The 12802-nt window shown below is 33.2% G+C and overlaps 2 protein-coding genes across 3 annotated transcripts; both read right to left on the bottom strand.

The window, feature by feature from the left end:
- Positions 1 to 2777: 2777 nt before the first annotated feature.
- On the bottom strand, positions 2778 to 4707 carry LOC110609306. Of its 2 annotated transcripts, none has more exons than XM_043954081.1 (4): positions 4531 to 4707; positions 4041 to 4101; positions 3704 to 3797; positions 2778 to 3225 (listed from the first exon to the last, which is right to left on the bottom strand). In XM_043954081.1, the coding sequence occupies exons 2-4, from the start codon at positions 4058 to 4060 to the stop codon at positions 2833 to 2835; spliced, it is 507 nt and encodes a 168-aa protein (XP_043810016.1). In that variant the 5' UTR covers positions 4061 to 4101; positions 4531 to 4707; the 3' UTR covers positions 2778 to 2832. The 2 variants fall into 2 exon arrangements, with proteins under 2 accessions (XP_043810016.1, XP_043810017.1); XM_043954082.1 differs by having other exon boundaries at positions 3704 to 3802; positions 4531 to 4604.
- An 819-nt stretch (positions 4708 to 5526) lies between these two features.
- On the bottom strand, positions 5527 to 10812 carry LOC110609305 (trichohyalin). The gene is made up of 4 exons (XM_021748786.2): positions 10257 to 10812; positions 5915 to 9545; positions 5764 to 5839; positions 5527 to 5615 (listed from the first exon to the last, which is right to left on the bottom strand). The coding sequence occupies exons 1-4, from the start codon at positions 10634 to 10636 to the stop codon at positions 5527 to 5529; spliced, it is 4176 nt and encodes a 1391-aa protein (XP_021604478.2). The 5' UTR covers positions 10637 to 10812.
- Between the last annotated feature and the right edge of the window lie 1990 nt (positions 10813 to 12802).

Below are 12802 nucleotides of genomic sequence, written 5' to 3'. Positions count from 1 at the left end.
TTAGAATAATATTTATATATATTTTCATTTAAAAATTAAATTTTAAATATTTTTAAAAAATATTAAAATTTTTAAATAAGATTTTTTAATGAAAAATATTTTTATATAAATTATTAATTAAAATACATAAAACTAAACAAATTCATATTTTATTTAAATAATAATAATTAAATTTAAATAATTTAAATTAATTTTTAATTAAATTTAAAATGAATTCAAATATTTCTAATATAAATGAGATTCAAATTTTTAATTTTTATAAGTATTCAATCGATTTCCATTCCTATGTATATCTATAAAACATGACTCATAAGGAAACGGTTTCAACAGAATGGTCCGCACCCAATCCTTCTCATTGAAATGCGCGCCATAAAGAATTTTATTTTTCATAAACAAATTATTTATTTTACTACATATGTATAAAAATATTAAATTTTTTTTATTTTTTATTTAAATTTATCTTTAATTTGTTATTAAAAGTCAATTAAGACTCACTTAAAAGTGGAAATCAGGTTGTATAAATTTTTTTGATTTGATTTAATATTTTAATAATAATTGAGGATAAATTTATATGAAAAGATAAAATTTTATTTTTAAATTTTTATTATATAATTTTAAGATAAATTTAATTTTTTTATGTCTTTATTTTTTTTAAGTAAAGAGGTACATTTATCTTAATAACAATTTATCAATATATATATATATATATAATTTTTCTTTTTTTTTCAGATATTTTCCATTTATATTCAGTACTAAACTATTTAAGTAAATAAAATAAAAATACGATTATATATAAATTTAAGAGGGTAAAATTTAATAATATAATTTGTAGTATGATATTTTGTGGAGAGCACGTTTGTATTCTCCACCGTTGGATTCATTTCATCAAATTTAGAAAGATTAAAAAGGCCAAAAACAACATAATCTATAGGAGGAAAAACCCGTTGACAGTATTTTTGTATTTTCCACAAATGATTTATTTTACCAAATTTAGGATTGAAAGCCTTTTTGAGACAAAGTGATTTTTTTTTTTTTTAATGCAGTAGCTTTTGTTTGTAATTAGATTCTTAGCTTTACAAAATGTTTTCATATTTATATCTTATATTCTTTTAGTAAAAAAATAAATATTTTTCTATACATTTTTTAGATTTTTAAAATTCTAAGTACTGAATTTTAATTGTTTTCATTAGTAGCATTTTTATCATTATTATTATTTATAAAAATAAGTTTATTGTTTTAAAATATTTGAAATTTCAATAGATGATATATATATCAACTTTGCAGATTTTTTAATATAAATTACCTAAAGAAGCAAACTTGCAATAAATTTGATAAGGTTTCCTTTTCTGATTTTTTCCTTTTAAATTTTTCCTAATATGTTTATATATATTCAGCTGAGTTGGATTTTCCCAATATTTTTAATATTTAAAAATTATAAAGATATTAACCATTTATTAACATAAGGAAAAGATTTAAAATTTTCAATTAATCGAAATTCAATATTTAGAATTATAAAAATAAAAAATATTCTAAATATAAATATAAACACATCTTATAAAACTAATAGTTTAATTAAGAAACAAAATTTGATGATGAATACAATTGTAGATATGCAAACATACTCTCTATAGTCATACACTATTAATTAATAACAAAATTTCACCCATTAATAATTATGAAAATTAAAATCTAAATATGTCACAGACCTAACTTCAGATATCCACTTTCCTAATATTCTACCTGTGTCTTTTTTTTTTTTTTCTCTGTTTGAGCCTGCTGTAAGGGATTGTCTAAATTATTTTTTTTTATGGCAATTGGGGTTTGGTTGTGGGATTGTCTAAATTATACAGCTGACACGAACGAGAAAAAATAAAGGCCGTAGAAGTATTTAGAAGCTGGTAGAAAGGTTGAGCTGGCATAAGGCGACTTGTACACAGGAGATTTTGGTAGAAGGACAGATCGAGAAGCAATGCAATGCTTCTGTGAGATTGTAAAATCATAATAAAGAGAACATGAGAGCCAAGTCCTCTTTCGAAAAGCTGAAGAGATTTTTCAAAGGCAACACCAATCTTGTGAGTATTAGAGGAGAAGTGCTGAGAAATCAAGGGTATAATATAAATGGTTGAATTATAATGAATACTCAATTAATACGGGGGGCATTCAATCAGTGAATGCTACGTTCAAAGGTATTGTAATTTACCATTCATTATTTTAATCTACGTGAGATATGTTTATTTTTTTTTTTTATGTGGCATATATAGTGTATGAAATGCAAGCAAGGTTTCTAAAAACAATTGGTTAAATTTTTTATTTAAGAATGAGTTATGGTTTTCAAATCAAATCAAATAATTTTAGTGAAATAATGGATTAATTTTATGTCATCTCATGTACCTGCCACATTTCCTATACATCAACCAGAATTAGAATATAAGATTAGAAATCTTCAAAGTCCAATCTATCCACCAATACTAAATTAATATTCATCGCAGCAAATCGATAACAATTCAACTCTGGGCCGCAAGGCAATAAATTTTTGTAAAGTGATATAAAAATTCAACTTCTTTTGTTTTTTTAAATGAAAATTTATAAATTAAAAAAAAATTTTATTTCAAAAAAATTATTAAAAAATAAATTAATTAAACTGAATTCTGGCAAAATTTTTTATTTCAAATGGTAGAAAAAGGAAAATGACTGGGAAGGGAACATGGAATGCTTATTAACTGGTTTTTTTAATATGATTTTCCACAAATTTGTTAATATTAGAGCTGGAATTCATATAACTGATCCCGAAGCGAAGTTAATTAAGTTCTAAATAGCAAATACACAAGCTTCTCATTTGTAATAAATGACAGGCGTATTTGAATCGACATCCCAAATTCCTCCCTCTTTCACATACTCTAAATACCTTGTAAATTCCGGATTGGCCGTAGTTTTCTTCTTCCGGCGAGCATCAAGGAGACTAAGTGGATGAGTCTTGATAGCCTTCGTAGCAGCAGGCTTCATAACTTGATGAGATTGAGAATCATTTGGAGATGGAAGTTTAGTTATTGAGGAACGGAGTGCTGGAGCTGCAGGCAAGGTTTTAGACCTCTTCAAGATTGCAAGCTCCGAAGCATAAATGGACTCGTCGGCGAGTAACCTTTCGTAGTCGCCGTGCCGGCTTCTCCTCGTGCTGAATGCTCTTAACATGGTTTTTTCGAGGGTAGGAAATTTTCGGAAACTTGACTAGTAAGAGAGAGAGATTTGTTGGTATGCATGTGTTTAATAGTGTGTTGTTTGATGAGTCTTTTTATTTGAAAATCTCAGACTTTCTATTGACTTTTTATCCACCCTCCACCCACCACAAACACCCATTTGTTTTTAGGCCCAGGCATGGCCGGTTCAAATTGTGGTTCATAAACTGGCTTTGAAATCAAAATATAAAGAGATGCTTACCATAATTAAAACGTTATTAAAAGCAAACAATGAGAGCAAAAATCAATCTCAAAATTTCAAGTTCGACAAACATATACCGTATTATCACAAGCTTTGGCTTCAATTTTTTTTTTCTTCAATACTTAAATAAGATATAACTTTAAATTATCTATTTCAAACTGAAAGAAGCACGATTTAAAAAATTAATTTTTCTTTTTTGAAAAACTAGTAACAAGTAACACATGTTTAGATTATGGCCTAGATTAGAAATTTGGGGGAGGGCACCTACCTTGGGCTCATGCAATACAGGCGTCCACAACCAACCATTTTCCTCTTGGCGAATATGTGACCTTGAGTCTCTAATACAGGGGTCCCACATATTCCTTTTCTTATTTAGAAGAGGAAAAAAAAAACCCGACGTTAACAAAGAATTACTTGTCAGTATAATATATTTTTTTCCCAAAAGAGAGACGAGAACTGCCAATAGCATGTAGAAGCAAAACTGGCAAATTTCCTTGAATAATATTTGTTCGACTTTTTTTTTTTACATACAATGATTCAAAAATTACAAGAAAAGGAATTACATACACAAGATATTTACAGGGGTTTACATAATGGTGATCTACCTGTAAACATCAATCACCATGATTTTCACCGCTCTTCTGAATTGAATTTATTCCAAGCTTCCTGCAAATCAACCACCAAACAAATAATATGTGAAGCCAACTCATAAGTGTAAACTCTGCAGGCTCGTAATCTAAAAGGATGGCTATTTAACAGTATAACATCTTCGGCCAAAAGTGAGAGATAATTCGTTGCCTCTAAATAAAGGTGAGAACAATGATGTAGAGGACTCCTTAATCCTTATAGCTGCATGAGACGGAATGAATATGCATAAAATTTATTAAAATGCACCAAAACCTATCTAAGGCGAGCACAAATAATTGCCACTTTTACGATTTCTAAAACCAAACATTCTAAAACCAAACACATACAAAAGGTTTTTTGCCAGCAATTTTCATGCAAGAGTAATTTGTCTTGATTGAGGAAATTATATTTATATGAAAAAATTTCTCAAAACTAAAGTTGTAAGGAACTGGTATGCCACAAACACACCTTCAAAAGATCGAAGACCTTCTCGCAGATGTACTTCTGCTGAATATTTGCACCACGTTGTTGTAATTTGTCAGGATGAACACAAAGAGTGGCTTTCCTGTAAGCTTTCTTTACTGCAGCTGAAGTTATAACTTCTGTTAGTGGAATTGGCTGCCAACCGCTACCAGAACCAAGTATCTGCCAAAAGAAAACCAAAAAGAATGTGTTAAAGTAATATTGCATTCACAACTACGAAAAACAAAGACATAAGATGCAGATATTTAGCCATTTATATTTCTAACCCGATCTAAATAATGGTACTATCTACTAGATGATCAGGAAAATTGTGTAAACTAGCCAACAGCAAATCAGCAAACAAGGCGGAAATTAAATTTTTAAGAAAATCTAAATCCATGAATTGAACAACTCCACAGTAAAAACTCAGCGAACAGACATATGCATCAGATATCACAGCTATCTTTGCACCTTCACAAGCCATTCCCTATCCATAGACCTTCACATCACAAGAAGCACACATAATTTAAATTTTAAATTACATGTCCATATTTCATCCAAGTGCAGGACAAATTTAATTGTTTTGACATGCATTTACATCATAGTTTCAACATGCACTTGAAGAAAGACCAGCAACATTCATGACAGAATCACAAATCATGGAGGGAAAACTGTAACCTACATATTGCAAGGTTGAAAGCAATGCGCGCAAGTTTCCTTCTTTCCCACTTGACCACCTCTTGACATCAGCATCCAGAGTTTCTGCTAATCTCTACAAACAAAAATTAACTCAAGACATTAAGTGAAAAATGTTATTTAAAATGTACTTTGAGAAATTTCTTTGTAAATTAATTACATTTCTCTCTGCTTGCTCTCTTTGAACAAGAAGATCACGCATGTTTTTCTCTGCCAGGGCTTTTGCCTGCAATAATGCCAAAAAGTTAGGGTTACTTCCCCTGATATTAGAAAAAGATGTTGACCATTCTGTTAAGGCAGAAAAAATCATACCGCACGTTCAGCTGTTCTTCGATGTCTCTCTAATCTAGCTTTATACCTCTGAGCCGACTCACCTTCAACTCCTTCAAATCCTTCTATATGATAGAAAACTTCTTCATCAGGGATACATGTTATACCGGCAGCAATGGAAAAAAGCTACCAGTATTTGTAGAAGTTACAGAAAAAAAATAACTCGGGGATTGAGTCCATAAAAGCAAGGATGGTTCCTATGAAATCATGTACCACTATAAACGGAGGAAGATTGATATCTTGAACTGCTAAATGAGCCTGAGCCTCGGGATTGAAGATCATGCAGATCCTGCCATTTGACATCCATTTAAATTCTGTTGCAGATTGTGCATCTGATAATAACAGCATTTAAGAATATACTCACAGAGGATGAGGTGCTTGCTCTCATTCCATTATTCCTGGAAGAAGCAGAAAATTTATCTGACACAGATATATCTACTCTTTCTCCTGCCTCAAAAGCAGCCCTGTCAGCCATTGCTTTTTCAAAAGCACGCTCTCGTGCCTCTGCAGTTGCTCTCTCTATTGCAGCACCTTCTGCCTGGAATCTGGCCTCCATAGATGCCTTATTGGATAAGGATTTTTCCCTAGCCTCCGCACATGCCTTCTCTAATCTTTCACGGGCCTCATTCAGTGCTCTTTGTCGAGCTTCAGCAGTTGCTCTTTCCATAGCAGCCCGGTCTGCCCTCTCATGGGCTTCAGCATTTGCCCCTTCACGAGTATCAAGTGTTGCTCTGTCAACAGCCATCCTATCCTTCTCTCTTTCCCTTTCCCTCTCTTCTTCCATCTTTCTAAGATGCTCCTTTTCCAGCTCTCTTTCTCTCTTCATTCTTTCAGCATCTTTATCTTCCGATAAAATAGTCTCATGAGAATTATTTACTTTTCTTTCATTGCTCCGAGTTGCATGAACCTGTTGAGCTGTTCTGCAAGTGCTTCGTTTTACTTCCAGTATAGCTGGCTGAGATCCTTCCGTTTTCCTTCCAGTATCAACTGATTCTTGCACAGCTCTAGCTGACTTGATATTGACCTTGTTGATTTCTGGATTTAAGGAAGCTTGGTATTGCTCAATGTTCTTTCTTCCCTCGTTCTTATCACAAGGAAAATTCTTTCCTTGATTTCCAATATCTGGGTCCACTCCAAAGTTTTTCCAGTGGTCTTCCTCACTCCTAATTTTTCCAATGGTCTTCCATTCAATGTCAGTTGCATCTTCCATTAGAAAGTGGCTCTTTTCATGTTCTAAGTTGGGTTGGGCTATGCCAGATGCTACTTCCTGCTCACCATTTCTCAGTTCATTCATTGTCTTGCTAGTTTCTTCATTAGCAATCTCCTTAGTTACTTCCAGTTTTTTGCTGTTCCCCTCATTTTCGCCAGCTAATTGAGTAGATGCAACACTCAGAATATCATCCAGCTTACATGCCTGATTCAATATACTGTGATCCTCCACCATTTTTAATGCTTTTTGCTTTTCACTCTCTCCAAGACTTGTATGTTTTGCCTCTGTCTCGTCCCACTTGTGTGCAGATTGAGATGAGGTCCCAATCTCTTCTGCCCAACAGACCTCTTTTAATGCTGCTTCACTTCCTTCTGCTTTGTGGGCACATCTTGAAGTTGTGCATTCTTGTTTCTCACATACCTCTTCTAGTCTCTTTCCATCTTCTCTTTCAGAAGCCTCTTGTTCAATTTCTTCTTTTTCAGAAGTCTCCTTGCATCTCTTCTCATTTTCCTCTTTTTCTTGAGCCTCTCTCTTCTTAGTTTCTTTTCTTTCATGAGCCTTTCTTTGTCTCCTCTCACTCTCTTCACATTCAACAGCTGCTTTTACTCTCCCCTCATTCTCTTCCTCAAGAATCTCTTTCAGTCTCTTCTCATTTTCTTCTCTTTCCCTCTTCACATTCTCTTCCCATTCAACAGCCTCTCTCAGCCTTCTCTGCCTCTCTTCCTTCTCAACATTCTCTTTCAGTTTCCTCTCACTCTTTTCCTTTTCCTGAGCCTCTCTTAATCTCTTCTCATTTTCTTCTCTTTCATGAACCTCTCTTTGTCTTTTCTCATTCTCTTCCCATTCAACAGCCTTTCTTTGTCTTCTCAGTCTCTCCTTCTCATGAGTTTCTTTCCATTTCCTCTCCTTCTCTTCCAGATCAAGGCCCTCTTTCAGTCTCCTCCCTTTTTCTTCCTGCCTAAGAGTGTCTCTTAGTCTCTTCTCCTTTTCTTCTCTTTCATAAGGCTCCCCCTGTATCTTCTCATTTTCTTCCAGCTCATGAACTGCTTCTATCATATTCTCTTTTTCTTCCTCAAGTTCCTTATTTAGCCTTCTCCCATTATCTGCTTGTTCAACGGGTGCATTAAGCTTTTTCTCATTTTCTTCAAGCTTAAAAGCCTTTCTTTCTCTCCTTTCACTGCCATCCTTTTCGCAAGTGAATTTTTTCACATTCTCCATACTTTTAGTATCCTCTTTTAGCTTTGATCCTTTCTCCTTGTGCTTCATAGTCTGCCTAACTGCAATCTTACTTTCTATCCGTTGAACCTGTACATAGTTCTCATGTTCCTGTAAGTCATCAGCTCTAGGTTGTTGCTTTTCAGTTTCTACAGGATTCAAGTCCATGTTAAATTTCTTCTCATTCCCTTCCTGTTTAAAAGCCTCTTGAGCCCCTTGTACCTTCTTATGAAGTCCTTTCTGCCCGTTAACCACTTCTGATCTCCCACGGCTTTTGTCCCATTCAAAAGCTTCCTTTGATTCTTCAAGTTTCTTCTTATAATCCACCAGTCCATGATCTGTTCTAACTGCTTTCACTTTCTTGTCATTTCTCTGGGGCTGCTGCAATGCTTCCATAGCTCCCTCTTTTTCATTCTTTCCATGCTCATGAAAAGTAGAATTATTCACCAGAACATTTTCATCGTTTTCCTGGTCAAAGGCCTTTCTAGAGTTATTGGTTAACAATTCAAAACATTGAGTAGCTTCATTCCATTCACCATCACCATCACCATCAGATCCCTGAGATGATGAGGATTCTGCTCCATGATTATCCTCTGCAGATTTTTTGGCCATATTATATTTTTTCCCTCCTAGTGAATCTGAGATCGGCTGCATTGTCTTTTTAACCTTTTGCATGTCCTCCAAGATAGAAAATTCCATTCCACTTTGTTCTTTTTTAATAATGCCCTGTCCTTTCTCATCCTTTCTGCTACAAGAGCCATTAAAAATATTAGTCAACTTTTCTTCCTTGTCTTTTCTGTCAGTCTTTGAACCTGATTTCACACGGTTTTGAAAACCATCCCTCTTCCTCTCCATTGTTTCTTTTGCACTTTTGAGCTTTGCTTGAGCTTTATCCATTGCCTCTTTCATAGCAGCAGCAGAGGCTGCAGCAGGTGAACTTGCATCTACCTCTACATCAAAGTAAGGAGGTGAACTATCACCAGCAGTCCCTTCAGAGGCAACACTTCTATAGTTAGTTGTTGTTTTTCCAGAACCTGTCCTGAAAACATCTAGTGCAGGTGGTGGTCTAGATGGTGGCGGCAAATGAGAGGGGTGAGTTCTAAGGCTGACATCAGAAATGGTTACAAACATCTCATTAGGAAGAGAGCCGTTCCTGACAAACTCCCTGTGAGGTCTAACATCATTTCCAAAGAACAGTACATCAGTATTAGTACCATTAGCCGGGTGAGACATGACTTTCCTGAGATGCCTTCTACTCAACATTTCCCCACTATAGTGAATATTGAGATGGTCATCATTGCTTGCCTGCATATGGTGGTATTCATAGTCTGTATTTGGCAAGGAAGAGGTTTTATCAACCACAAAAGTATATCCAGAAACAGAATGAAGCTCAGTCATATGTGTAATCCCGTTTGACAAATTTCCGTTGCTACTTTGACTAACTTTATTACAAGATAAGTTGAACCCCATGTTGCCATCAGGTGAGTCGTATGAATCTCCATTCAATAAGCATTGGTCTTTTGCAGAATTATTTGACTCATCTGATAGATTTTCAGCTTCTGCTGGAGCCCTATGAGTGAGGAAACAGAAAAACCATATGCTACCATCAATTCTCTACATCCTTGGAGGAGACAGATTAAATGCTTACTTTTACTACTCGATGAAGGCAAAGACAAAAAGAAACCATAAAAGAAGAACCAAAAGATGTACTAAAATAGACTGCCTGCAATTCCCCATAAACCAGCTGACGGCAGCATATAGCAATATATAAGTATCAATATTTTACGGGCAAAATAAATCATTTCTAAAACTACAGATAAGCCCTTCATAGGGGCACAAGTAATTTATCAATGGACAGAGCTAACAACAGATAACCCCTTAAAATTCAAAGAAAAAAAATTCATAATCAATCAATTCAATGAAGAACAAAAAAGAACATCAATTTTTGCAAGAATTGCACAAATTTGCCAACAGAACACTTATCAACTAAGCTTAAACTTCACAAACCACACTTGGACGCAAGATCACTTAATTTTCGTGACCAGTGAAGTTACATTTTCGGTCAAAATTCGATACCTTACAATAAACAGCTCCTTTGGCAATCTCTCTCTTCCGCACCCGTAAAGCTCCCAATATAATCCTAATAATATCTACAGTATTCCGATGTTTTAGAAAAAGCTAAAAGAGTAGTGTAAACTTGAAACAAAAACAAGACAACTAAAGACAAAGAGCATAAACTGCATTGCAAAAAAATGCATATCGCTAACACCAGTGATCATACCAGGCCTCGTCAGATGAGGAATCATCACCAAGACCGTTGGATTGCTCCTTCATCGCCAGCTCATTGTAAGAAACTGCAAAATCATGGTCATTGAACCCTCCAAAGACCTCCCCGTAGTCAAAGCCGGAGCTACGCACGTCGAAGAAAACCTCGGCCGCCTCATCGACCAATGGGAGATCGAGCACGGGAATCGAGGATGCGCGTGAAGCGTGGAATCCGCCGAATATCTCGCGATAATCCTCGACCCGAGGCGACAGTGTCGGAGTTCCAAACCTGGGCGGCCCGCCGAACACATCGTCGTAAATGGACTTAGTGGTGCTGCCATTGCAGCTCTTTTTGGAAAGCATGTTTGGTTGCCGAGAATGCGGAAATTTTTCCATGAAAGCGAAGGAAATAGGCAGAACAGTGAAGTGAGTGGCTTTACCTGCTTTTGTTACTTTGCTCTGTGCTGTGTGCTTTTTTCTCTCATCCTCTACAGTCCACTCATCTGCTGAGTCTCTGCAGAGTCTGGCACAGAGCAACCACAAAGATAAAAAAAGAAAAGGCAAAAAAATGACATTAGCCAAAGGATTCCCACCAAAAATAAAAAGGTAGAATTATAAAATGACAGAAAAGGACTAGACTTATTGCGTACCGTTTTTTTTTTTTAATCCACATTTCCAATATTTCAAAATAAAGCAACCTAAACTCCTATTCGAAAACTGCTTGTAATGACTTTTGTAACCTGTTAGAATAATTTATTGTAATAACTTTGCTTTATTCAAATTAAAAATTCCATTTATTGGTATTTCAAATTTGAATTATGAAAGCATTAATAAAAGGAATTTTTTTTTATATAAAAAAAAAAGGTGTCGCAGGTTAGGGGAATAGACGAACACAAAGGGTGATGATCTAGTTGGGCAAGGAGATTGGGATCGGGGAGCATTGAAAATAGCGAAGAGAAGAGAGAGAGACTGTCCTACAGGAGTAGAACCTGAAAGAGACTGCTCACAGAGTTAAGAACAAAGTGACCTCATTCTCCATTGCGGTTGTTTTCTTTTTCAACTTCCATTTCTAACCCAATTTTCAAACGGTGACATTCTTTTTTTTCTAACTTGGTTAACCTAATTCAATAAAATTGATTGAACGCTGACGAGTTCTTATTATTATTTTATCATAATATTTTAAAAAATTAATATAAATATAATCTTAAGAATCCAATTTAGTTAATTATTTAACTCGTATGGTTGGCACAGAAATTTATATAGTAATTTATTTTTTCTGTTAAATCATTAAGAAAATCCAATTGAATTATAAAGTATTGTCATGCATCCCATCTGACAACTATTAAATTCAATCTCTTCATTTTCTTAAATATGATTATATTTTAGTTATAACAACTCCAAATATAAGAATCCCTAGCAAATCCAGACTAGCAATAAATGAAATTTCACAATTACATAATGTTTGACCAATCAATACATTTTCATATCAACTGATTTTTGATATATATATTTTTTTCATTCTATAATTTTTATTCATTTTATTTTTTATGCATATTAAAAATATAATTTTTTTTATTAACTTTTTAATTATATTTATTTTAAATTTTTATTAAATATTAAGAGATATTTTAAGGAATTTTTTAAATAAATTGGTTTGATTTAATGTATAATATGTGTTATCATTTTGATAAATCTTCGTTTGAATTTTGTATTCTTCCATCATTATTCACATGCCTAAGCATTACACATACCAAATCCAATAATAATCCAAGGCTGTTAGGAGGAAGGAGGGAGAAACGGACTCTACAAATTATTATTTAATTTTTATGATAAAAATAAATTTATTAATTAATTTTTTTATTTTAAAAAACATATTAAAATATTTATAACATTTATATAATTTATTATTTAATTTATTCGTTAAAATTAACGGTTAAATATTTTATTATTTAATTTATATTATTTATAAAAATTTAATAATTAATCTCTTAAATTTATAAAAAATTTACTAAATTAAGCATATTTTTTTTAATAATATTATTATGCAAATGTTTATTTATCGTTGGTTGCTGTTCCTAGGATACCTGTCTTTCTCTCTTAAAGTGACAAATTGAGACAAGACAATGGAAAGTGTGAAGATAAGCATTTTGGAATCAGAATTTAATTTAATTTTTTTTTTAATGACAGTATCTTATTTTGATTACTTTTGGAACGTTGTAACCTGTCCGATCTACAACACATTACCAATTGCAATAAAGTATTGACTTCTCAGTGTGGGAATTTTATTTCTCTTTTTATAAGTTTGATTCCTTCTCTGATTCAAAGATTCCAATAAAATCGTACAATTTTTGCGTAACATTTTAAAATTGAAATTCAAACCCAAAGTCCCATCTTCATATTAAATCTTTAAACCAATAATTCATTTTGGCATTTATTCAATTAATTTGCGTGTTTTCAGAGTTTAATAAAAAATTAAAACTCAAAAACAAAAATTCAAATGTGATGATGGGCCCTTAAACTTTGCAGGAAATGGTACCAATTAGCAATGTTTTTTTTTTTTTT

This window comes from Manihot esculenta, chromosome 2, assembly GCF_001659605.2.
Source record: "Manihot esculenta cultivar AM560-2 chromosome 2, M.esculenta_v8, whole genome shotgun sequence".
NCBI classification, from domain to species: Eukaryota; Viridiplantae; Streptophyta; class Magnoliopsida; order Malpighiales; family Euphorbiaceae; genus Manihot; species Manihot esculenta.
The sequence above is the reverse complement of the archived record's forward strand: the minus strand, read 5'-3'. Positions and strand labels throughout refer to the sequence as shown.